Source organism: Brachycentrus maculatus, unplaced genomic scaffold (assembly GCF_059751285.1).
Source record: "Brachycentrus maculatus isolate JH-2025_06_01 unplaced genomic scaffold, ASM5975128v1 h1tg000299l, whole genome shotgun sequence".
Taxonomy (NCBI): Eukaryota; Metazoa; Arthropoda; class Insecta; order Trichoptera; family Brachycentridae; genus Brachycentrus; species Brachycentrus maculatus.
Window position 1 is genome coordinate 397,369 of NW_028281050.1, and position 23,942 is coordinate 421,310.

A 23,942-nucleotide genomic window follows, 5' to 3' on the forward strand; every position below is an offset into this window, starting at 1 on the left:
TATTACTTTCTAATAAGGTACCCTTTTCATTGGAGATAAATAAATTGTTACTTTTTGATCATGTAAAACATCACAAATAAGTGTAGTAAATTACCTATTTGATTACTTTCTTGTTACTAAATAAACTACACGAAAATGATACAAAATAATATTTGAAGGCATTGGTTAAAAGGAAAAAAAAACACAGCAACATATAAATGTCACATTTCGTATTTATATACGTATTTTTTTACCGTTAGTAACAATCGACACAATAATGGACAAAATCCATAAAAAAATCACAATATAGAAATAAAATCCATAGAAATCGTCACAATTCTTCTCTATAAGTAAATATAATGATGGTTTCTACAATTTTACATATATATAATTATATATATATATATATATATATATATATATATATATATATATATATAAAATTGTTGTTCAAAATTATTGAGCCAATTTACTAGCCATATCAATTTATTGAGGATAGATTTGACAAAATTTGGAAACACAGACTTCATACGATTTTTGGATATCACACATAACTGTGTTTGTTACCAATGCCCTTATTTGATCATTTTATTAAACTTAAAATTTAAATAATATTAAAAGAGGAAAACTTTGGTATTTTTTGTTATATCTCTTATCGGTATTATCACATGGAATGCATAAGTTGATCAACACAATAAACTGATGTTTCCACTCTCTCCACCGAGTAGCAGCATGCGATTCAGAGGCAAAACAGTCATCGAAGTCAGTACCCCCTTGAAGGTGTCGGAACGGAGTTTAGTACTGGAGAAACTGGCATCCTGATCTATAGCAGTGTGAACACCGATGCGATTATTTGTTGTTCCCGATATCAGCTCCGTGAAATAAGTAGACAGGCAGTGCACGGGCTCAGTGGATCCCCTGAAAGGTAATAAAATTATATTTATGTTTATAACTACCGGGAACAGAACCCGGGACATGTTAAGCAATACCAAATTGGCTAACCAGTACACAATACAATAACACAAGTGAGATACGCCTCTAGCAGACCTGATATTTTATTTAGTTACATGCAATTTAGAGCAGTTCTGAGAACATAACCTTATTAAAAACAATAGAAAATAGAAGAGGAAGACTAAATAGAAGTTATGTAGAGCAACATAAATAGAAGGCAGGCGTTGTCTTGTAAAATCCAGGTTTTGGAGACAGCTTTTTATTTTTCTTTTAGCAATAAACGAGACACGGAATTGTGTCGTATTGCTTGCACCATATATGTACTCGGCACCGAAACGCAAAACTTGATAAAATGTTTATTTCATGCATGTACTTAATTCGCTGCTAGATTATGGAATGAATTACTTCTCTAATAGAAAAATGTACCCTCTTTCACAATCTATATGTAGCATCTAAAACATTACTATCCATTCCTTGGATTCTTTCCATCTTTCTCCCACAACTCGTTACCTGATCCTACATCCTATGCATTCCTTATTATGTGTAATTCCAATCATATAATTATAAAAAAATTCCGAGTCTAATTTCTCTAATGATATCTATTTGTTGAATGTTACTATCTGCCTTCATTTCTAAACAGCAACAGGAGACCTTGACTACTTATAGCAATTTAGTTTTAATTGGTTAAAACAGATTTATTTTTAGCAATAAATCCATCAATGTATAAATCCTTTTCCTAACTTAACCTAATCCTAACCTAACCCTTATCCGCACCCAATGTTGCATAGGGCACTGCATTGTATAGAAACAGTGTTTATCTTGATCGTTAAATACACAAAGGAAAGGTGATCAGCCTTCCGCTCCAGGTACCAGTCCAGGGTCATATTAAATAAATATTAGACTGAAAAATCACTATTATTCAAAGAAAAATCACAATATTACCCTGGACTGGTACCTGAATCGGAGGGCTAATCACTTTTCCTTCATGTGTTAACCATTAAGATAAAACTGTGTTTATATGATGCAGCGCCCTACGCACCATTGGGGTGCGGATAAGGGTTTGAAGAATTATTATTATTCAAAAGGCACAATTGAAAATGATGTCTCACTTGAGTTGGAATCTCAGTTTCCCGTCCACAGTGGACCACACGAGCATGGTTTGGTCGAGGCTGGTGCTCACGATGCTGGCCTCGTTGATGGTGACCAGCTGCAGGATCTCCCCGTCGTGCGCCTTCCAATGGGCCAGCAGCGCGCCCGTGCGCGGGTCCAGCAGGGCTAGGTGGCCCGTGGCGAGCCCCACCCCCACCCAGCGCCCCGAAGGGGACACACACATGCAGCGGATGAATGTGTTCGGATTGAACGTCACCTAAATTTCAAATTCACATTCTCAATACTAGAAATAAGGATAAAATAAGACTGCCATTTTCGAAAAAACGTCGCAAAATTGTTTAATGTATAAGGGTTTGAAAATGAATGAGATGCCTGAATGTATGAAGAATGAAAAGAGTCTGAAAGAATTTTAAAAATGTTTTGTTTACTGTAAGAAGATGTAAAAATATATATGTTTGTGATTTAAGTGTAAAAAATAGTTTGTATTTTATGTAATATAACCTAACTAAAGAAATAAAATATGTTTTTTTTTAAAACTCCAATTTTGTTTTTAACACTTTGAATGCCTATATGCGTGTATCATATCGCTCACTCCTTTCAAGAACGTCATAAATCAAAATACTTGATTTTTCAGGAGAACGTTTTTAAAGTTTGAAAATATAATACAATGTATTAAAAATAAATATCAAGCCACTCACTGAAATTTTTACTGTGCAACATATCTTTTTAGGTAAAACCTGAAGGTTTTTTCTCCATTTGAAAAATATTTAGTTTATTTAAAAAAAAATTAAACAATACATTTTCTTCAAAATGCAAAAACAACACTTTCTGCCCTGTAGCGGGTAAATATTAAGTTAAAAATATGCCTCTTTTTCTGGGATATAGTACATTTTCTGGGCATTCCGAAAATATGCACAACTGAAAATTGACGTTTTTTGATTTATGACGTTCTTGAAAGGAGTGAGCGATATGTCTAGCGCATGGTGCCAACTACACGGATCCTTGATCGCACACATCAACATACAAACGCGTCAGTCTATTGCGTGCACTGCCGGCGAGAGTTGGATGCACGGATCCGTGTGATAGGTATAAATAGGCAAATATACCACAAAAAAATTACAAAAGGGATCATTTTCCACTAACATAGTAAGATGAATGAAGCTTTCATACCTTTAGTTCGTGAATGAAGGAACATATCCTAGAATCTATTAATTTCAGCACTGTATCTGTAGTGGCCGCTAGCACAATGGTAGATGGAGCAGGCATAGCTTTAACTATACTCACTGGTGAACTTTTACTGTTGTCCAGCTTAAATTAATAAAATAAAAACATTTAATTTATAAATAAATAAAAAATAAACATCAAACATGCTTTTATTTTTTATTCATTATACCTGAGCCACAATGCTTTCCACATAAGGGTCCCAGATATGAACACTAGCATCAGTGGAAACGGCTAGGCGGGAAGACTCCAAAAATGTGAGAGATAATATTCCTTTACGGTGACCTGTGTACGTCCATTGGCAAGTTGAGGTAGCACTACCGTCACCCTATAATCGGATACAATAAAAACTGTTAGAAATAAACAAATTACACAATACAGATTGGGAAAACTCATTAGCGAGGGTTATTAAATTTAAATTAAAAATATTTTCTAAGCCAGGAAGTAGTCTTCAAACTTCCGTACCTTTTAGCTACTATGTAATATTTATTCGCTAAGCACAACAGAATTATAATAGAACTAAATGCAAAATGTAATACAATAAGCTAAATAATACAAATATTAATTTGTTTCAAAATTAGGATAAAATATAATATGATATTAGTACTGACTCGAAGATTTGTCGATTATTTTTTTCAACATACTTTAGCTGTCATAGCTGCCTAGTCTGTTTAATTGTTTAAAAGTGGCCGTGGCATGATTGATGGGTGTATTAGTTGATAACATTAATTTAATCTAATTTTTAGATTTGGCGTTTAATTTGTAGAACTCAATTTTAATTTACATTTAAATGTTAAAATCAAACGCTATTTTTTTAAGTCTACTTAACTGTATTTAGTTGTTAAAAAACACATAAAAATAAATTGGTGACAATTGTTTCGCCGTGTTATGGCATTTTCAAATGAATATCTTGATATTCGATAATCATCATATGTAAAGATAACTTTGCTTACTGCTGTAAAAAATAATTTGGTACATCAGTAAGATATTAAAATTGATAGTATGTATAAGCGTAAAGGAGATCTGAAATTCATCAATAAATTCCAATGTCGGTTTTGGTTTAAAGGTCATCAGTGCACACAAATCTTTTACGAAACCCTTCCAACCCAAAATGGAGAATACAGCACTAAGCCATTTGTAAGATAATTTAGCTGTATGGTAAAAAGTCAGTGGAATATGAATAATCTTACAATAAGTTATCACACCAATTTTGAATAATTTTACAATTTGAATATCAAATTACCTTTTGTTATAAATTCCTAATTAGAGATACATACCTGATTCCTCAATGACCACAGTTTGATTGTTTTATCCTTGGAACCGGACATAAAGCTGTTTTCATTGTCTAAACAAACAATATTCTTAACCGAATGAGTATGTCCGGCGAAGGTCTGTAACTTTATCTGCTTGAGATTAAAACGATTGTCTTTATCCGGTCTTCCTATCTCATGCTCCCAGTACATCAGCCAATCCCCTCGTAAGTGTCTAAACAAATTTAAAATTATTAACTTCATAAACAAATCACAATGACAAACAGAATATTTCAATACGTGATTTATATTTAACTCATGCTGTGTGTGGTCAAGAGGTTGCGTGAGTTAAATATAATTGCAATCATGGATTGGATTTTACGTTCTGTGAATTGGATACGCTTCACGTTTGCCATGTAATCTAAATATATGCACTTTCTGTGTGGCCCCTGTACAGATTATCATTACATTTTTATCGCTTTGTGTTTCATGAAAAAACATTTAATTTAAAAAAATTAACTGCAACCTTTACATTTGTATGTAGTCTGTTTACAGTTGTGGCCCCAAGGGTCGTTTTTTTTATCTAATTTTATTATAATTTTATATTTTTTTATCTAATATATTAATAATGTTTGTCCCACATTTTCTGTCTCATTCATACGGGACCTGCCCCCTGAGAGTAAAATGGATATTTAAAACATTTAAAAGATTATCATCAATTGATTCCAAAATGCTAGTTCAAGAGTGACATCAGTCAAAAAATTAAACACTTGCTTGCTTTACTAATTTATATTAATTATTACTGGCTAAAATCTGTATTACTAAGAAATACTATGTTTTTTCTATAGTTTACATTATTTTAACGCAAATTATGGTTACCTGCTAGATCTCAATCCATTTTCCATTTTGCACGATACAACATCCAAAGCATCGATGTAATTAAAGCCACTTTTGGCGGAACCTTCTTCCGCAGGGTCAGATTGTACATCGATTCTGTTACCTATAATAGCAACATTAGAGCCAAAACTGTTGGAATTAGATGTTTCTTCGGTGGTGGAATTTTTACGGCAAGGAATGCTGTCCGACCGGCCCAGATGAACGTCCATACCAATTTTAACCGGGTTCGATTCATTTAAAGCTCTTTTATTATATACTTCTTCACTGGGACTGGTTTGCAAAATCTGCTGAGGCTTTGGCGGAGATTTGTGATGTAATTTGCACTGAGGGCTAAAAAATAATATTGATTTCTCATTAATCATTCATAAAATGAGAGAGAAAAATTTCAATAATTAAAAAAATACTATTTTTATATATTAACATCGTACAGGATAGGTAATCCCAATAAGTACGTTGGGAATTTTGTAGCAAAAATTGTCAAATCTTAGCATAACATGATTATCCCGAGAGATGTCTCTGCAAGTTCCAATATTGACGCTGTCAATAATATTGGCTATTGAAATGAAAACATGAGACATGTCTTCTTTTTCTTCTAACCCTCATCCGCACCCAATGGTGCTTAGGACACTGCATCGTAGAGAAACAGTGTTATCTTGATCATTAAATACACGAAGAAGAGGTAATCAGCCTTCCACTTCAGATACCAGGGTTATATTAAATAAATATTAGACTGAAAAATCAGTAATATTTATTTTGACCCTCTTGGGAATCGAACACGGGACCTTTAGCATGGTAGCCTAGCGTGCTAACCACTACACTATGGAGACATATTGTGGCAGTTAAAAGATTTAGCACTAATTTTTGTATCATTGTTACTTAGTGAATTTTTTATTGGATGAGTACAATTGGCAAAAAATAAAAGAATAAATCATATCTCTGTTGAATACTAGTAAATATGAGGGTATAAATTATTTTTACCTATCTGGGCCTCGGACGCTATCATATTCTCTGCAGAGTCTCCTCACGGTGTCAGGATTCTTCAGGATCCGGTCCATAGTCTCTTCACCAACAAATTTATAGAACGGCATATATGACTGATGTGCTAGTTGCGAATCGAAGACCATTTGCAATTCTTCCAATGCCTGTAATAGAAGATTATATTTTACCTTTGTGAATATAATATTCTTTCCCTTTTCCCAATATTTAGACTGCTCAACGGTCCTGTTGGTCCTGCTTTAAATATGCAATATGATTTTAATCAGCTTTTAAAATGGGGACATGATTTTGGACGCTTAATCAATACAAAGAAAACTATATGGATGTACATTAGATCACCAAACTTTGCCAAGAAATTCACGGTAGCTAATATTATTGCACACAATTTTGACTGTTTGCACATAAAAATGTAGCTGCGAGAAGATAAAATTTGTTGACGAATATAGATATTTAGGTATATGCATAGATAGTAATTTCAAATGGGGTTCTCATATTGCAAAACTCAGTGATCATCTGCGGGCTCTAGGAAGTAATTTTTTAGAAGTTGTCCTTTATCCTGCCTAAACCGGCCTTAAAGATAATTTACTGTTCGTTAGTAGGATCCATTTTAAGATATGGAATTAAGTCATGGGGCCATTCGACGAAAACAAATTTGAAAATGGTTCGAAATCTGCAATATTCCATAATTAAAAATATTGTACCCAGTCACATATACAATCAAAGGGATAAACCAAATTTGATAAACATATAAACACATAAAGTTACTTCTGGTTCGTAGAATATTGTGGATGAGTATCATCGTTGAAAATCTTCTAGTACATAACCATGATACACGATTTACCCACAACAAAGGTTTGATAGTTCCAAGAATTAACAATAAATATGGGAGTAGAACACGTCCAAACATTTTTGTTGCCGACAGAGGTTAGAGGCATGGGTAAATGAATGGGTAAATGATTTTTTTAAATAAAGGAATGGGTAAATGATTTTTTTTTAAAGAGAAGTGTTTGTGTTTTTACCATTTACAAAAAAACTTCAATTTCATACTATTTCTGTGAGCCTAAGCAGCTCATTTTTAGGTATCAAATTGTGGTAGAGTGGATTCGAACCGAGAAACTTTGACTCAAGAGTCCGCGACACTAACCACAAGACCACAACCCGACACTGATCAAGAGTCAATTGAGTTGTGTGAATCTCTGCAGTGTGAAGTTGTATGTTACTAACCGACATGGTAGCAGGGTCGGTCTTGTCGGGCGGTGACGCGCTGGACTCTCGCGTGGGCTGCCCGCAGACCTCTCCGTCCCGCACCCTCCACTCGGCGGTGGAGCCGTCTCGACATATCTCCAGGTAAGATCCGCCCTCGTCCACCGAGTTAACCGTCTCTTCGGTCTCTTGTGACGGACCCGCCTGCTCATTTCATAAACTATATTTAAGTATCCTCCAAAAAGTAAGTACCCTCCGATAATCTTACAATCTAACACTCCATTCAGGTATCAATCATTCAAAATACTATTTGTGAAGAAAATTTTACAGTTTAAAATAATTTTGTATTAACAAATTAAATTAGTTTACTAAATTCTAGGTGTAATTAATAAATTTTAGGATGAGTACAGGCAAAGAACCTTAGAATATTACAAAATAATTTTTATAATTTTAATATTTTACCGAAAAAATCAAAATTCTGTACAAATAAAAAAAATGTAATAGTATTAACCTTAAAGAACTTGATAACAAACTCCTTTATTATGTTGCTGTAAGAAACAGATTTTTTTTTATATAAATGTAAATTTGGCTTCTATGCCAAAGGCTGAAAACAAGTGACAAATAGTGAAAAATCGTTGGAATTGTGTATTCTCAACAGTGTATTTTTTTTATTAAAGTAAAGCAAAAAAACACAATAATTCTTTTTTAACCACCTTACCTTTGAGTTATTTTGAGGCATATTTTTTATAAAAAAAGCAAAAAAATGACATTTCTTGTCACAAAATATTTTCAGGTATGAAATCTGACAAAAATTCATCAGTGTTTCCGGTACTCATTAAATATTTTTGGAACAGATATCTTTTCTCAAGTGCGTAGGTTATACGGCTTAGCGCGGAATGGCCAAGAAAAACCGCGCGTATCACATATTATGTTCGTATGTGTAGGGCGGTTAAAAAAGTTGTGTTTCTGGATATTTTTTTACAAGGGATTGAAATATGGACACACATTTGTTAATAAAGTACAATGCATTTACAATCTGTCACCAATAAAAAATATTGATTGAAATAGAAATTGTGATTTTGATTTTTTTGCTTCACACGTTTACAGAAAAAAAACCTAAATTAATCATCACAACACACCTTTCTTGATTAATAATGCTTATCTCAGCTTTGCATTCATTCCTTATTTTTCAATTTGAACATCAATGTTACATCAAATAATAGAAAGTTTAAAATATTCAACAAACATGCATTAAATACTATTGTAACATTAATAATATTGTAACATTAACTCTTTATAAAAATGTGATTAATTTTACCTTAGGTGTGTTTGATGGTTCATCATCAGATTTCTTCCAATCACTATAATTATGTACTTTATCAAATGCCAAGAAAAATCTGGAAAATGATTACAATTTGAGTTAAAGTTATTTCAACATTATTTACATATGGTTAGGTTTATATTGTGTAAGATGTCCAAGTTATCACCTTTGCAAAGCTGGAACACAAAGGTGTTTCTTTGTCATCTCTGGTCCAATTCTTAATGCTAAAACATATAATGTCTCCAGAAACTTGTTTGCCAAGGCCAACCGCGCCAGGTGGCCATTGGGGAATGTTGTGCGCGTTGAAGATATCAATCGGACGGTTGGGTGAAGGATGTTTTTCAATATGATATCCTGGAAGATGAACATAATGGTTAAAATGCGTTACCTGATTTGGAATTATAAACCTCATATGTATATACATAGACAAACAAATTTAATAATGCACTTAAAACTGTGTAACAATTGAGAAACTTTGAAGCATGTTGTTGATTAATATTGAAAGGAATTTAATGCTCTGATCCCAACCTGCATTCGATGGCGGATGGATACCACATCGGATTGACGCAGTGTTAACTTGATTGTTAATTATATGAAGGCAAGGTGAAGGTGTGAAATCTATTTGTTGGGGTACAGATGACATGTCATATAAGGATCTCAGGGTGAATGACAAAACTGCTAGGGCAATAGGGGTTGCATACCTGTATTCGTACAAGCTAGTGTAATTTGAACAGATATTTGTTTTTTTTTTAAATAGAACTTAAGTTAAATTTATCAACACTTATCTACATAGCATTCCTAATCCCAACCTTGAATTACCATAAACATATATGTATTATATAATTTAAATTAAGGAGCAAGGCTGTTGTCTGTGCAGCCCTGTTTTACAGATCTTCATATGACACAACATCTACTTTTAACTGCTCCACAAAGCTCATTCTTGAGATGAGATAGTAAGAAAAGAATAAAGCAGATTATTCAAACGAAACTGTTTGATCAGTTGAAATAAACTATAGCTTCTTACTAAAAAGTTAACTAATGTACGACGCATTAACGATTCATTGATGAATAAAAGATGTTTTACTGAAAGCTGTCCCACTGCATTCCCAGATCTGATACAGAAGCATCTAGGCTTCCTGACAGACCTTCTTTTGCAAAGCAATTTTTTTTTTACAAAGTTGAGAAATTTATTGAAAATGTGAAACAAAACAAAATTGTATCGTGATTTCACTGAGAATTCACATTTAAAAGCTTTCAATATCCCTGTCACTGCTAATCCACCACTAAATTTTCTAGAAGTACACCGGTGTAGGCAGTGAGAGGGATTAGTATTTAGTTAGTTCAGTTAGTCAATAAAAGATGTGTTTTGAATATTGAAAGCATTAACTTTGTGGAACATATTGATATGTTATTTTGAGAAATAAAAAGACTTAGTTTTTTGATCCACTCACATTTTTATTAACAACCAACTAGTTTCGACAACAACCTGTTGCCATCTTCAGGGTTTAATTTAAGACAGTCATAAATTAAACCCTGAAGAGGGCAACAGGTTGTTAGTAAAAATGTGAGTGGATCAAAAAGCAAAGTCTTTTTATTTCTCAAAATAATATAGTAAAAGATGTTTTGACTAACTTGCAGCTGTTCCATCAGCTTCACATCGGACATGTAGGGTATGAGGAATCTAAGGAGCTGCAGACAGGCAATCAGCCCCCCTTCCAGAGGACCTGATATCCTGCGCCTGCAAGATGCTATAAGGTCGCCCATGTGGGGGAAATACTGTATCAGGATTATCTGCTCTCCGTATAATGCTGAAATATTACAATTTTATATTTTTAATGTTTTTTTAAGTGTTGTTTTATTTATGTTTAATTTTTGAAGAGGTGTTTTAAAATTCTAATTATAACTTAACACGCTAAACGCCATAGGGGGGGCCGGTGACCTCGCCTGTGTTGGACCGCAGCGCCATGGGGGGCACCAGTGACCTCAATCAAGGGCTATATTCAAAATGCTTTAACTATGGAACCCGTCGTCAAAAAAAAACAATATATTATTAAAATATGTAAAAAGTTTTTTTTGTGAATTTCAAAATTGACAAATTTTAGTATTGGCGTTTAACGTGTTAATGCTTTAGAATACCATTACTGTTTTATGCATGTGGTATTTATAGGTACTGTACCATTCAAAAAATCTACATAAACATTGATTCTTAATTTTAAATAACAAAAAGAATAGCATTGTTATAAAAATAAACCCTAGCATTGAGTGTTTCAAATTGATGCATTTACAAGTATTTTATTTATACATGATGAGACACCATTGGGTGTTTATCAATATTGACTAAAAAATTATAAAATATAATAAAAGTATTCCATTTAATTAAAAGTGCATAATGATCTCATAATATAATATGTATAGTGAAACCTAGATTGTATAATCATTACCATACTTCAAAATAAAAAGTGAAATTACCCGCAATAGTTGTAAGGCACTCGATAACTTTAATAGCGTTGCAGTCCCCGACTAATCTTCCATTGGCAATACAAAGCGAATCCAAACGGTTCGAAGGAGTGTCTTCATTACTCTTGGGCAGCAAATTCTCCCGCCCGATGTAACAGAGAGTTAACATTTTCAATAAATTCCTGGTCAGATATTTGCAGGTCAAAACGGGCCCCAGTCTGTGAGCCAACCAGATCAAACTCTCCGAACTCATTTCTGATATTTTGTAATCTTTGGCATTATTGGTGGACAAATACAACAATTGGGATCTGCGCGGAATGGATTTCTCTTTGCTTTTATAGTGATCTCTGCCTCTCCAAGACTTGTGGTGTTGAGATGTCGATGGCTTGTTTAAATCTAGACTTTGCGAAGTATTTCTGCCTTCCATTTGCGAAACTTTGTGAGGGTCATCGATTTCTTCAGGTCCCTGAACGTAACTGGTGAAAGTTCGTTGGGAGTTGGGTATAGGAATGGTCGGTGAAGAGGGACCCACCTTGATTATGTGATCACTGGCATCCTTCCCGCTCTGGCTCCCCGGGGAAGTTGACCCGTAATTATTTTCGTGGAAATATATTTCATCTAGTTTATTTTGAGGATCGTCCGATTTACTGGACTCGTCTTCTTCCCCCCCATAAATAGACTCGGTCGCTTCGATAGCCTGAACGTGATTCAAGTATTTATCTAAGTTCGGGGAATCAGTTAACCCGTCAATTTCTTCAATGAGACATTTGATGTTTGACTTGTTGAATATATTGTTCTCCCAACTCTTTTCTGACGAAAATGGATCCTTGTTGCTATCACTTTCAAAATGGAATAAATCACTTTCGGCGACAGAATCACATTGTTTTCTGAATTTATCAGCAGTCAGATTATAATCTTTTTCTACGCAAGGTGTTAGAGGGTTTTCTGATCCGCAAGATGTATCGGGTGACAATATGTCATGCGGAGCATTGGTGGTTGGTTTTAAGGACTCGTCGCAATATGTGAGCTTTTTAATAGAATTGGCAGGTTTAATGGGAATGTTCGAATGTGTGTGCATAGTAATTTCAGCTATGCTCGTGTCCTTATATCCACCAACGGCTTCTACAAGATGAGGTACAAAGTTTTCCAGAAAACATTGCAATCCAAATCGAACGATCAACTGCAGCAAAAATATATGATGATAAAGTTTAACGGACTTCTTATTATTGTAAGGTGTCATATTATAGGATGAGTCTGCTTTTGGTGAATTTATGTTCATATTCTTTTCGCTTGTGTGGTCATCGTAAAGAACTAAAATTAATCTTAGTAATTTCTTTGAAGATTCTATAGGTCCAAGAACTTTAGACACGGGATCAAATAAATACCACGCGGCGAGTATAGAAGTAGTCTTATTGCTCAACAATTCTATAAAGTGAGGCAGAAATAGATTGACGCTATCAAATTGATTAAAAGAACTTATTTGGTTAAAGAAATTTTCAATTTGCAAAGAGCACGAATAAACTTTGGCCTCGGCTATTTTCTGGTTAAAATATAATTTTGTTTTTTCAAAATACTGGTACTTGGAGCATTCTTGTCCGTCGCAATCGAACGAGTACAAGATGGTCAATTCTCTTTCGGTAATGGAATATTCGTGAAGAACGGCAATGACGGAATATAGCATGGGAAAATGGTGAGGGAAGGGCAGAAGCTGATTAGAGAGTAGAGGTTGTAAGAGCTGAGTGGCCGACGGAGAAGGCAGACCATTACTCTGGATACTTTGGTAGCTGACCTCATCAGCACTAAGCTCCGAGTACTCGTCCAAGTTACCTTCCATTTCTTGCATCAAACAATCTGTATCGCTCAACTGCAGTAACAAACACGCTACATACTTAACACACTTTGGCAAAGCGTTCATATTGTTCTTCAATACTAAACGGCAAACTTTGTATCGCTCATCGAAACACTTGGCAGACCGGGACTGAAACGGTCGCACTTTCTGGTTCAGGAATATCTCCACAATGAGACATCCCAAAACCTGCATGTCCTTCTTGCGATGCGACAACACCAGTTGTTTGAATAAAGCAACATTAGTCACAAATCTAGTGTTGAAACTTCTGTCTTTCTTTTCTTTAACAAATGGCTCTTTATTGTCCGGCTTGTTATGTCTCTTATAGTAGTGGTGTTCGTAAGAAGCGACAAACATTTGATTGGTAAAAGAGTTATCGGCGTATTGTAAATCAGACTGGTAAACATTGGAGAGATCTTCCTTGTTTGAAGTGGAATGTTCCAAATTCACCGAGCTCTTCTTTCCCAAAGTATCGGACCCCTTTTCCAGTCGTGTACAATTATCTTTATGATCGTAGAATGTTTTGACTTTGAAATTGTGAAGATTTTCAATAGCCAATAATTGACTAATGGGGTTAAAATCCTTGGGTACGTAGATAGGCGGCTTCCCATATTCCGACTTCTGAACTTTAAAATGCCTCGGGGCCGACTGGGAAGAGTTCATCCTTCCTTCCACAGTGCTGATTGAGGAATGCGAGGGAGAGGGAGGTATAGTGTTGAGTGGACTATCATCGTCTTTCTTGGAATGTTTCCTATTTCTACTGATGCTGCTTTTACGCCTCGAAGACGATGGTTTCTGACTAACGGGAATGTGTAAATTAGAATAGTTTTGGGGTAAGTTGCTGTCTTCCTCTTCATCATCGGAAAAATCATCAGAGCTTTCGTTGGATCGCGTTGGCTTTTCTGTAGAAAATAATATTTATGAAAAGATTTACAAAGAACAGTATAAAGAGACGACACACAAAAATATTTGCTAGTGCTATTTTTTTAGATTTGAAGAGCCTTTGAAACTATTTTTATTTAAATTACAGAAATATATGAAACATCTATTAAATGGTAAAAGGAATCCGAACCGATCTTATTTCACATTTAAATTAATGATATTGTAAACACGCTTAAATTGTAAAGCTCTCTTACAAAACTCCAAGAGATTAGTTCTTAAGGCTATTTGATTCTGGAATAATATGACCGATGAAGGCAGATATTCAAAATGATATATTTTTTTTCATTCATTCAAACCCCTATCCGCATCCCAATGGTGCATAGGGCACTGCATCATATAAACGCAGTGTTATCTTGATCGTAAGGAAAGGTGATCAGCCCTCCGCTTCCGGTACCAGTCCAAGGTAATATTGAATAAACATAAGAGTGAAAAAATCATTTATATTTACTTGACCCCCCCCTGGGAATCAAACCCGGGACCTCCAGTACGGTAGCCGAGCGTGCTGACCATAACACTACGGAGGCGGACTACATAACACTAATTTTTTTACTCCTGAATGACCATTTTTAAATTAACAAGCTTTAAATGTGACATTTTTATTAGGATTACTTTTATCCTTCTGCCAATATATTCTAGGAGGTAGTTTCTCTCCCCAGCATTGTGTCAGCTGCGACGGGCGCGCCGGGTGAGGACTGGTGAACAGCTGTACGGGACCGGAGCGTGACAGATCCGTGTGCCCGTCTACCAATGAAAGGCACACATTCTTGGCTTTAACTGCTGCCGAACCGGATAATCTGAAAATTATAAAAGCTGTAATGAACACTTACCAAGAAATATTTTGAACAGTTAGCTCGATAGGTAATTGATTCAATGATAACGGTATACTTAAGGTCTGCTTTATAAGTCTACCAGGTTCAATGTATGAAATGTACGTAAAGTGCTCTAACTACATTTTTGTCAATTTTGAGATATTTAGTGTATGTTATCAACTGACCGTTATCTACAAATATAAACAAACAAAAAATATATATAAAATAAATTACGCCTAGTTTTCAGGCGTATAAGACAAAGCATAAAGTTTTAAAACATTATTTTAATACTTATTTTATCCTGTTTTTGAATGTATAAATACTAGTTTAGAATTTCAGCTACAACCATAATTAATTTTAAAAAAATACATTGAAAAAATCTTCTAAGCAGATTTGCAGATAGATTACTATACGTAGGGGCCGTCAAATTAATCACGGGGTTATAAGGGAAGGGGGAAAGGAGTGTAAGACTAGGACAGTTATAACCTAAAAGATTAAGAGAGGGTGTGTAATAAAAAAGTATGGTAAAATAATTTATGTAAAGTATAAATCGTGGATACACTGGCAAAAAAAAAAAAAAACTCTAAAATCCCTGTATTAATAATCCCTGTTATTTAAAGCTTTTAGCCTGAATAAAATACACGCTTTTAAACATAAAGAAATATTCACTTTTGAAACCACATATATATGACATTTGAAACTACTTAGTGTATTTTGCCAGTTTATAAAACGTTAAAAATTTTATAATATGCATCATCAAGTCAAAATTGCATATTTTTGAGTTAACGTTTTTTGCCAGATATAAATGTAGAAAATAATGTAAATTAAGGAACTTACTTATAACCGAATGTGAGATCAATCCAGTGATGCAGTGATTCAGAAACCTGTACACTTTCTAATGCTTCACGGTGTTTAATAATAAAGTCCTCTACACAGGTTGCCCAAGCAGGAACTTCCAAATCCTTTTAAGAAATTCCATAATTAAACATACCGCATCTTCATTTAAATACATTGAAAAAACATTAGTGATTCAATGTTCATGTATAATTCATGAACAAATCAAATAGCGTATGATTTTTTAATTAAAAAACAAGTATTATACCAGCCCGAAAAACAATTGAATTATTAAACCAATTAAGCTCTTTTAGATTATGATAATCTTATTCACATAATTACATACATGCATTCTATTTACAAAATGTAAGAATTGACTTTCACATTGGTGTTGTAGAAAGAAATGAGAAAGTGAATAATTAAAAAAAATATATGTTTAGTTCAGTAATTATTGATTAGAAACAGATATCGGCATACCGGTAAATCTTCATGTAGGCTTTTAAAAACATTTGGATCGGAAAAGAATTCTGGAATACATTCATCCGGTGTCCATTCCTGCATCCGTTGGATTGAGCTGGGATATTCAGCCGGAACCCAGTTGTTGCGAACATTTCGACAAAGGACTTCTTTTGAAGTTCTAAAAAATTTAAAATATTTAGGTGTGTGAGAAAAAATATGATATTAGAAAGAATAAGATTAACTGTTAAAAAATATTCATAAAAAAAAAGAATGAATTATTTATTTATTTCGTTATCTTAATAATCAATTACAATCTTGCACTCGCACTATATAATAAATAATAAATCCCTTACCGCACCCCAATGGTGCATAGGGCACTGCTTCATATAAACGCAGTGTTATCTCGATCGATTACACATGAAGGAAAGGTGATCAGCCCTCCACTTCAGGTACCAGTCCAGTGTAATATTGAATAAATATTAGATTGAAAAAATCACTTATATTTATTAAACCCCCCTGGGAATCGAACCCGGGACCTCCAGAACGGTAGCTGAGCATGCTGACCATTACACTATGGAGGCGGTGCACTCGCACTATATAAAATAGCAAAATGTTTATTTATTGAAATGGAAATACTTAATTTGATTTCATTTGACACCTCATATATTAGCAAATACGCTAATCACTACACTACAAAGGTAAACAATGTATCTTAATTTATAAATGTTATAACCTACAATTTTTTTTAGATACATTTGACAAAAGTACCTTCTGGCCATATAAACATAGTAGGTAATGTCAGATAAAACATCGGACACATGATGCGGTATTTGATGAGGGCTGGCGTGCATTCCGAGATACTCTCTTCCCAGAATATCATAAGTCATATCCAACTGCCTATCTCCCTTAGTAAGACGGTACTTAGATTTTGTGAGGTCACGCCATTGTTTTCCTAAAGTGCAAAAAATCTCACAATTATATTGAGTTCTGATATTGCAACTGACATCCAATGCTACGTCAAAGTAATTGGTAAAAGGAAACGGGAGGATAATTTAAATTCATTATATTCCAAACATTGATTACAATCTACATATCCTTTAAATGGAATTTTACCAAGGAATGTTCTTGGTAAAATTCCATTTAAAGGATATTTAGATTGTAATCAAAGATTGGAATGGATCAGAGTTTACCGAAATGACATTCCATTTCGTGAGATTGTTTTACAAAGTATAGCTGCAGAAAAACATTTTATAATAGGACATTATAAACCACTCCAGTCTGATGAATTCTCTAAACAATTTCTTTCACGAGTATGGATCAGTTTATTAATAATGATCCAATTAGAAAAGTTAAATGTTAATTTACCACATCTAGAAGAGAAGTCCGTAACCCAGGGAACGACATGATGCGCCAACGGATCCCCCGAGCGTCGACCAGACAGTATATTGAGGTGTATGAGGTACTCCAAATTGGAAAGGCGTCCTTTCACCCACAGATGGCAGAGCTTCTCCAACGAGACTAACTCCTCTCTTTCCAAGCTCTTACTCCCTCGTGAGTCGCTCCAACTCTTCCCCTTTTTAGTTTGCTGATCCGATGTCTTTAGTCTGCTGTACTCGGATATATCTTCAGAACTAACTATGTTTAAATTGGCAGCTATTTGTGGCGACACTTGAATCCACAAGTTTTCGTTTACGTAGATATCTTCTAATTTAACTTCTCCAAAATTCACTCCCCTATCGTATACAGACTTCATTAGTTGCAATAATTGATAGATAATAAAAAGATTTCTGGAATAGTTAAGTTCTAAAAGGGCGGGACTAAATAATAAACAGTCTTGTAAAGTATGACTGTAATGAAAATGGTGAATCAAATATAAAGATGTGTCCATATCGATAGCGCATATTACAGGTAGAATATTGGAATGTGTGTCATAAACTTTGGCGGCATGTTTCCCCGAGATAACTTCCGAAGTTTGATTATTCGGGTCAGAGGGATCGACGCTAATTTTAATTATGTTACAGCCGTATAATCTTAATACTACTTCATTTAATAAGTTATCATAATCTACGACATTGACGGTAGATTGTTCCTTAGCTGACTGGGAGTAATTAATGGAATGTTTTTTGAACGATTCTTTCCAAAGATTCCTGTGGTTAGTTTGCGAGACATAAGATAGAAGTTGGGAGAAAGAAAGAGAGGTATCATTCTTTCCCGTACTCAATTTTGATCTAGGAAGAGGTAGTACTTTACTTTTCTTTTTCGGAAAGACCTGAAATTGGATAAGTCTGAATAAGATTTATGCTAAATATTGTTACATTTCATTTGTAGGTAGATTCCAAATGAAGGTTAAAAACAATGAACTTGAAATATTTTTTCTATATTTACCCGAATCACTATCTTCGTCCATGGTGGTACGGGATTATCATCAGCTTGCCAGATACAATCGTAAACTTTCTTTTGATCATACTCCAATTTTTTGCATTTCATCAACTTCTTTAGCCAAGAATAAGGTACAACAGCAATAAAAGTATCATCTTTTTGTGTTGATTTAACATTCTTACCACATATACCTAATTCATTTATAATGTTATCCATATAAATTGAAAAAAAAAACGGATCGTAGTAATAGTAATTAAGTTTATGTTTGACAAACGTCGCGAAATGTCAGCGATTTTGACCATAGAAATCATCACCACAGATAATATAAATTGTCACTCTCATTAAAAGACCGTTCATTTACTCAGAATATCCGTTAAATGATCAACGTAATCAGAGATGTACCAAATTTTAATAGTTAGGTTAAAATAGTCAAAGAATAATTATTTGCAGTGAACAAAATGTAGTAATGGCTTATGCAACACCACTTGTATTCCTACTTGAGTGTATTTTGAGTGTTGACTTGAATGTTGAGCGCCTATCACGTTGAAAGTTTTTTTTTTAGAAACACATTGTTTTGAAAATAATTACGCAAATATTGATCCATACGTTTACTTCTTTGCATTCAAAATTCATTGTTATCAATTTTTAAATTCAAATAATAAAAAAACGTAATTTCACAGAATCCAGAATGAACCTGTATTGGAGCACGAGATAAGGTCGCTATTCGCGATCGCCTAGTGGCATAGTGGAACATGTTGTTAAAATGCCAGTGACGTCAGGTCTGCAAATAGTACAAATGTCTATCTGACAGTTCAAAAATATTGTTTGGGACATGTATTTAGTAGCTTATATAAATTAGCTAGTCTTCAGTAGCCGTGTTTGATTCCAATCAGATTCAAGTTTATGGGTCTGGTAAAAAAAAAACGTTTTTTATGTTTTCATAATATGTTTGTGCTTGTTATATAAGAATAAGTAAATAAACCACTGTTATATTAAATCGAGTACAATTTCTGATGCCTGGAGTTATGTAAATACTAATGCACAACCGAATTAACCATGGACACTTCATATGATGAAGACCTCTCCCAGAATCCATTCTTCAAGGAATTTCGAAATGAACACCCGGATCTTCTCGAACAATGCATAGCAAATGGATGGCTGCTGTGTGTTCCCCGAGTGGGTACCGTTTTATCTCACATTTTTACATTGCAAGATTTCCTCGGACATATTCTTGTATCTAACGAAGACCTACCAGAAACCCATTTTATCACACTTACAGAGAAAGCTGTCAGAGTGATCAACAAAGTTATCTCCGTTGATCAAAATAATGCAGGTTTACCATTGGAAATACATATTTTATTTGAGGAAACTTTTTACACTTCCGATCACATGAAATACAAAGTTTGGTGTATTGAATATCCACTGGAATCAGAATTTGAACTTAAATCGATCAATGTCTCTCGGTGTATCACATTAAATACACTAAGGGACTGTATAGATTTCCTTTGGACGGAGAGCTCGGGGAAAGATGTTTTAGAAAACATAGACGTAGCTATCGCAGATTTCAAGAAGAGTTTCACCTGTAAACAAAATATTTCTCTAAACAAGGTTAAAGATCTGGTGGGTTCTCTGTACACGAGTTGTATGCAGAAAGCTTTTTCTAACAGAAGACTTAAAGAAAGGTGTCTGGATTGTAAAAATATAATGGACAATATGAAATTGGCTATCGAATGCTATATGCTTCATGGAATATATGAAGAATTGTTCGAAGCAATCTGCGCTTGTTCAGCCTACGAAGACTCCAGTCTAAATAAAACAATTAGAAACATATCCGACATACAACTTGGAGATTTGGACATAACGCAAGAGTTCAATCAAACAATTCCAATAGCTAAAAGGAATCTTTCTCTTATACAAAGTTTTAGTACCATTTTGGGAAAGGTCGGCTGTATTAGAAAGACAATTTCAGCTATAAATAAATCATCTGATGATTTCCAAAAAAGCAGCAAATCCTATGTAACTACCGACGAGCTGCTTCCGATCTTTGTTTTCTTAGTTATCAAGTGTGGATTACCAAATTGGTACGCTCATTTAAATTTCATCAAACATTTTAGATTCAGTGTCCATTCGTATTTTCAGTCTGACGAAGTTAGCTTCTGTGTTTCTACTTTGGAGGCTGTTATAGAACACATCAAATCGGGAATTTTCAATTCCTGCCCGTGTCCGGAATCTCATTGTTCATACGACGATGAATGCGCCGATGAACATTTTGAAATGGTTGGAAATTGTAGCCGAAAACACAGCTCTAGTGATTCTATCAGTCTACATGATATCGATAGTCTTCCATATTTATTTGAACAAGTTAGATTATCAAATTTTGATAAAGTGAAACAAATATTGGAAGAAAACAAATTAACAGAATCTCCAAAAACTGCCATCGAAGATTCTTCGCTCGAAAGTGGAACAACTTTTTCACTAGACGAAGTTTTGAATGAGGACAATTTAGAAAAACCATTAGTTCTTTGTCATCCGTTGTGTGCATGTCGTAAATGTTCCCGTATTTTCACAAATAATTTGTTAAGGTCATCTCCAACAGTGTTTTCTTGCGATGAACACGGATTTACAATATTGCATATAGCTTGTATTTATGGAAAACCCCACATTGTGGAATTAGCCCTGGAAATGGGAGCTAAGGTGGACAATACAGATTACAATGGTTCCACACCGCTCCATTATGCCGCATCTAGAGGACACCAAAATGCGCTTTTACTACTTCTTCACGCAGGAGCGGAGATTAATAAGCAGAATATGGATAAAAACACCCCCTTGCATTTAGCTTGTAATAATGGTCACGAATGCTGCGTGAAAGCGATTGTGTATTTTAATGAACAATGCAAAACCAATTTGGAAATTGATATTCAAAATGAGTGTGGTGATACTCCGATACATTTAGCTTCGAAATGGGGCTACGAAGGTATAGTTGGTCTTCTTTTAGACCATGGAGCCGATCCCTGGCTGTCAAATAACAAAGGAAAAACTGCCATTGATTCTGCACACAGTAGTCGTATAAAAAAACTATTAAATTCCAATTGTCTCAACATGTCGGAGTATGTAAACATAAATATTTGTCAAAGTGCAAACCCTAATATGAATTTCCTCGACAGATCAAAATCTGATATCACATTGCTAGATTTAAATGACAGTAATGAAACATTTTTAACAAGTAACTGGATTAAAAAAAATGACAATAGAATGGTGACCAAAAGTATAAGGCTAAAACCAGTTTCGACAAACACTATTCGTCACATAGAAAGACTTTTCCGAGCAATCGCGTATGGAGATACTAAATTAGCCTGTTTTTACATGAATATAAATTTGAGTGATTCTAATAAAACAAACTCTAAAATTCAACAATTTCAGTGTCATCCTTTATGCAGTTGCGAAAAATGTAATAAATTTATATCAGCAGAAAAGAGTGATCACTTTGATATTAATACGTGTGATTCTCAAGGTGATACGGCTCTACATATTGCCGTAAAACATAGCAGATTGGAAATTTGTGAAATTTTATTGAACAACGGAGCCATCCCAGATATTCGGAATAATAATGGTATTACACCTTTACATATTGCTGCTAAAGATAACAAAATAGCCCCTGCCCAATTACTACTGAAATTTTGTAATGACTTGAATTTGAAGGATTCTATTGGCAACACACCTCTGCATTTAGCGAGTATAGCGGGTTGTGTAGATATAGTAAAGATGATCCTCAAAGTATCTCCGTACAAAGAAGTTTTTAATTCATCTGGCAAGACAGCTTTAGACGAAGCCAAGGACCGGATGTTTTTGACTATAATAGCACTCTTAAAAGAAAGTTCTATAAAATTGACATCTAATGAAATTCCAAATAGCGCATTTACTAATAATAATAATTAGTTCTTTAAAAAAAATAAAACAAATGACAATATTTGTTTGTATATAAGACTGAGATAATTATTTCTATCTATAGTGACTGCAAATAATGTATGTTATTATTTTGATTAAATTTTAACTGTTTATTACATTACATGTTGTATGTCATGTTTATTTTTAAACCAGTAAATATGTCAACTATCTGCGGTCACATAGAGATATCTAATATAGGTGGTGTTTTTATTTGAATAATCCAATTACATATATATTGTGTATTTACGACAGATCTAAATAAATTTGTATTTTTGGTAAAACCTAAAGTACAATATTAATTATTCCTAAATAAAAAATTTCAATTATCATATCCTGTTTTTTAATACTTATCCACAAAAGGCTGATTCCTAGTAAACTGTAGCTATTGTAATAAAACAAAATGTTCAAGTAAACCGACACAAATTTATTTCCCATAAACTTATAATACAATTTCGATATGCATAAAAAACATACATAATCTACTATCTAACAAAAGTAAATGGTACATAATATCGAAATGTCTTTATAAATAGAAAAATAACCATATTTAGTAATTTTATAAAAATTTCATCTTACAAATAAAATCCTACCCCATTTTTTATCACAGCACCTTTATGTTATATATATATATATATATATATATATAAAAAAATAAAAAAACTTGCACAAATTTTGTAAAATGATGTGCACATTATTTATTAATAAATCCCAATGATCCTATGTATGTTTATATATGTATATATATATATATATATATATATATATATATATATATATATATATATATATATATATATATATATATATATATATATATATATATATATATATATATATATATATATATATATATATATATATATATATATATATATATATATATATATATATATATATATATATATATATATATATATATATATATATATATATATATATATATATATATATATATATATATATATATATATATATATATATATATATATATATATATATATATATATATATATATATATATATATATATATACATTTGTAAAATCTGAAATAAAAGTGAAAAATCAAATGACACGAGTTATTACTTTTTCAAATGAGAATTGGCTTAGCGGTCTGTGCAAAATAAGCTTTTTGACAGTCAATGCATTTTTAAGATAACAAAAATGTTTATAACATTTTATAGAGATAAAAATTATACAAAAGGAACGAAATACTCATTGCATATTTTGATGGGCCCTGTATTATTTCTAAGTGAAATATTATTATTACAATAATAAAATAATTTATTTAAATGCTGGTAGCTTTTCGCTTAGAATTTGCATAAACATGTGTCACGCATTTTCT

General features: G+C 33.4%; 1 protein-coding gene across 1 annotated transcript; it reads right to left on the reverse strand.

Moving 5' to 3' along the window:
- Positions 1-544: 544 nt before the first annotated feature.
- Positions 545-18,931, reverse strand: LOC148304876 (WD repeat-containing protein 81-like). The gene is made up of 18 exons (XM_088267598.1): positions 18,661-18,931; positions 17,641-18,544; positions 17,044-17,227; positions 16,294-16,453; positions 15,820-15,944; positions 14,783-14,967; positions 11,398-14,133; positions 10,561-10,736; positions 9,095-9,282; positions 8,926-9,004; positions 7,629-7,811; positions 6,387-6,550; positions 5,391-5,738; positions 4,539-4,746; positions 3,434-3,589; positions 3,211-3,348; positions 2,040-2,296; positions 545-897 (listed from the first exon to the last, which is right to left on the reverse strand). Exons 1-18 carry the CDS (start codon positions 18,868-18,870, stop codon positions 666-668), a joined length of 6,633 nt encoding a protein of 2,210 aa, XP_088123724.1. The 5' UTR covers positions 18,871-18,931; the 3' UTR covers positions 545-665.
- Positions 18,932-23,942: the final 5,011 nt, after the last annotated feature.

Excerpts from the sequence above, each read along its gene's own strand:
- LOC148304876 (XM_088267598.1), bottom strand. The coding sequence starts at position 18,870 with ATGGATAACATTATAAATGAATTAGGTATATGTGGTAAGAATGTTAAA. Across the intron at positions 6,551-7,628 it reads CCGACCCTGCTACCATGTCG|GCATTGGAAGAATTGCAAAT; the intron begins GTTAGTAACATA and ends CTTCTATTACAG. Across the intron at positions 4,747-5,390 it reads AATGGATTGAGATCTAGCAG|ACACTTACGAGGGGATTGGC; the intron begins GTAACCATAATT and ends AAATTTGTTTAG.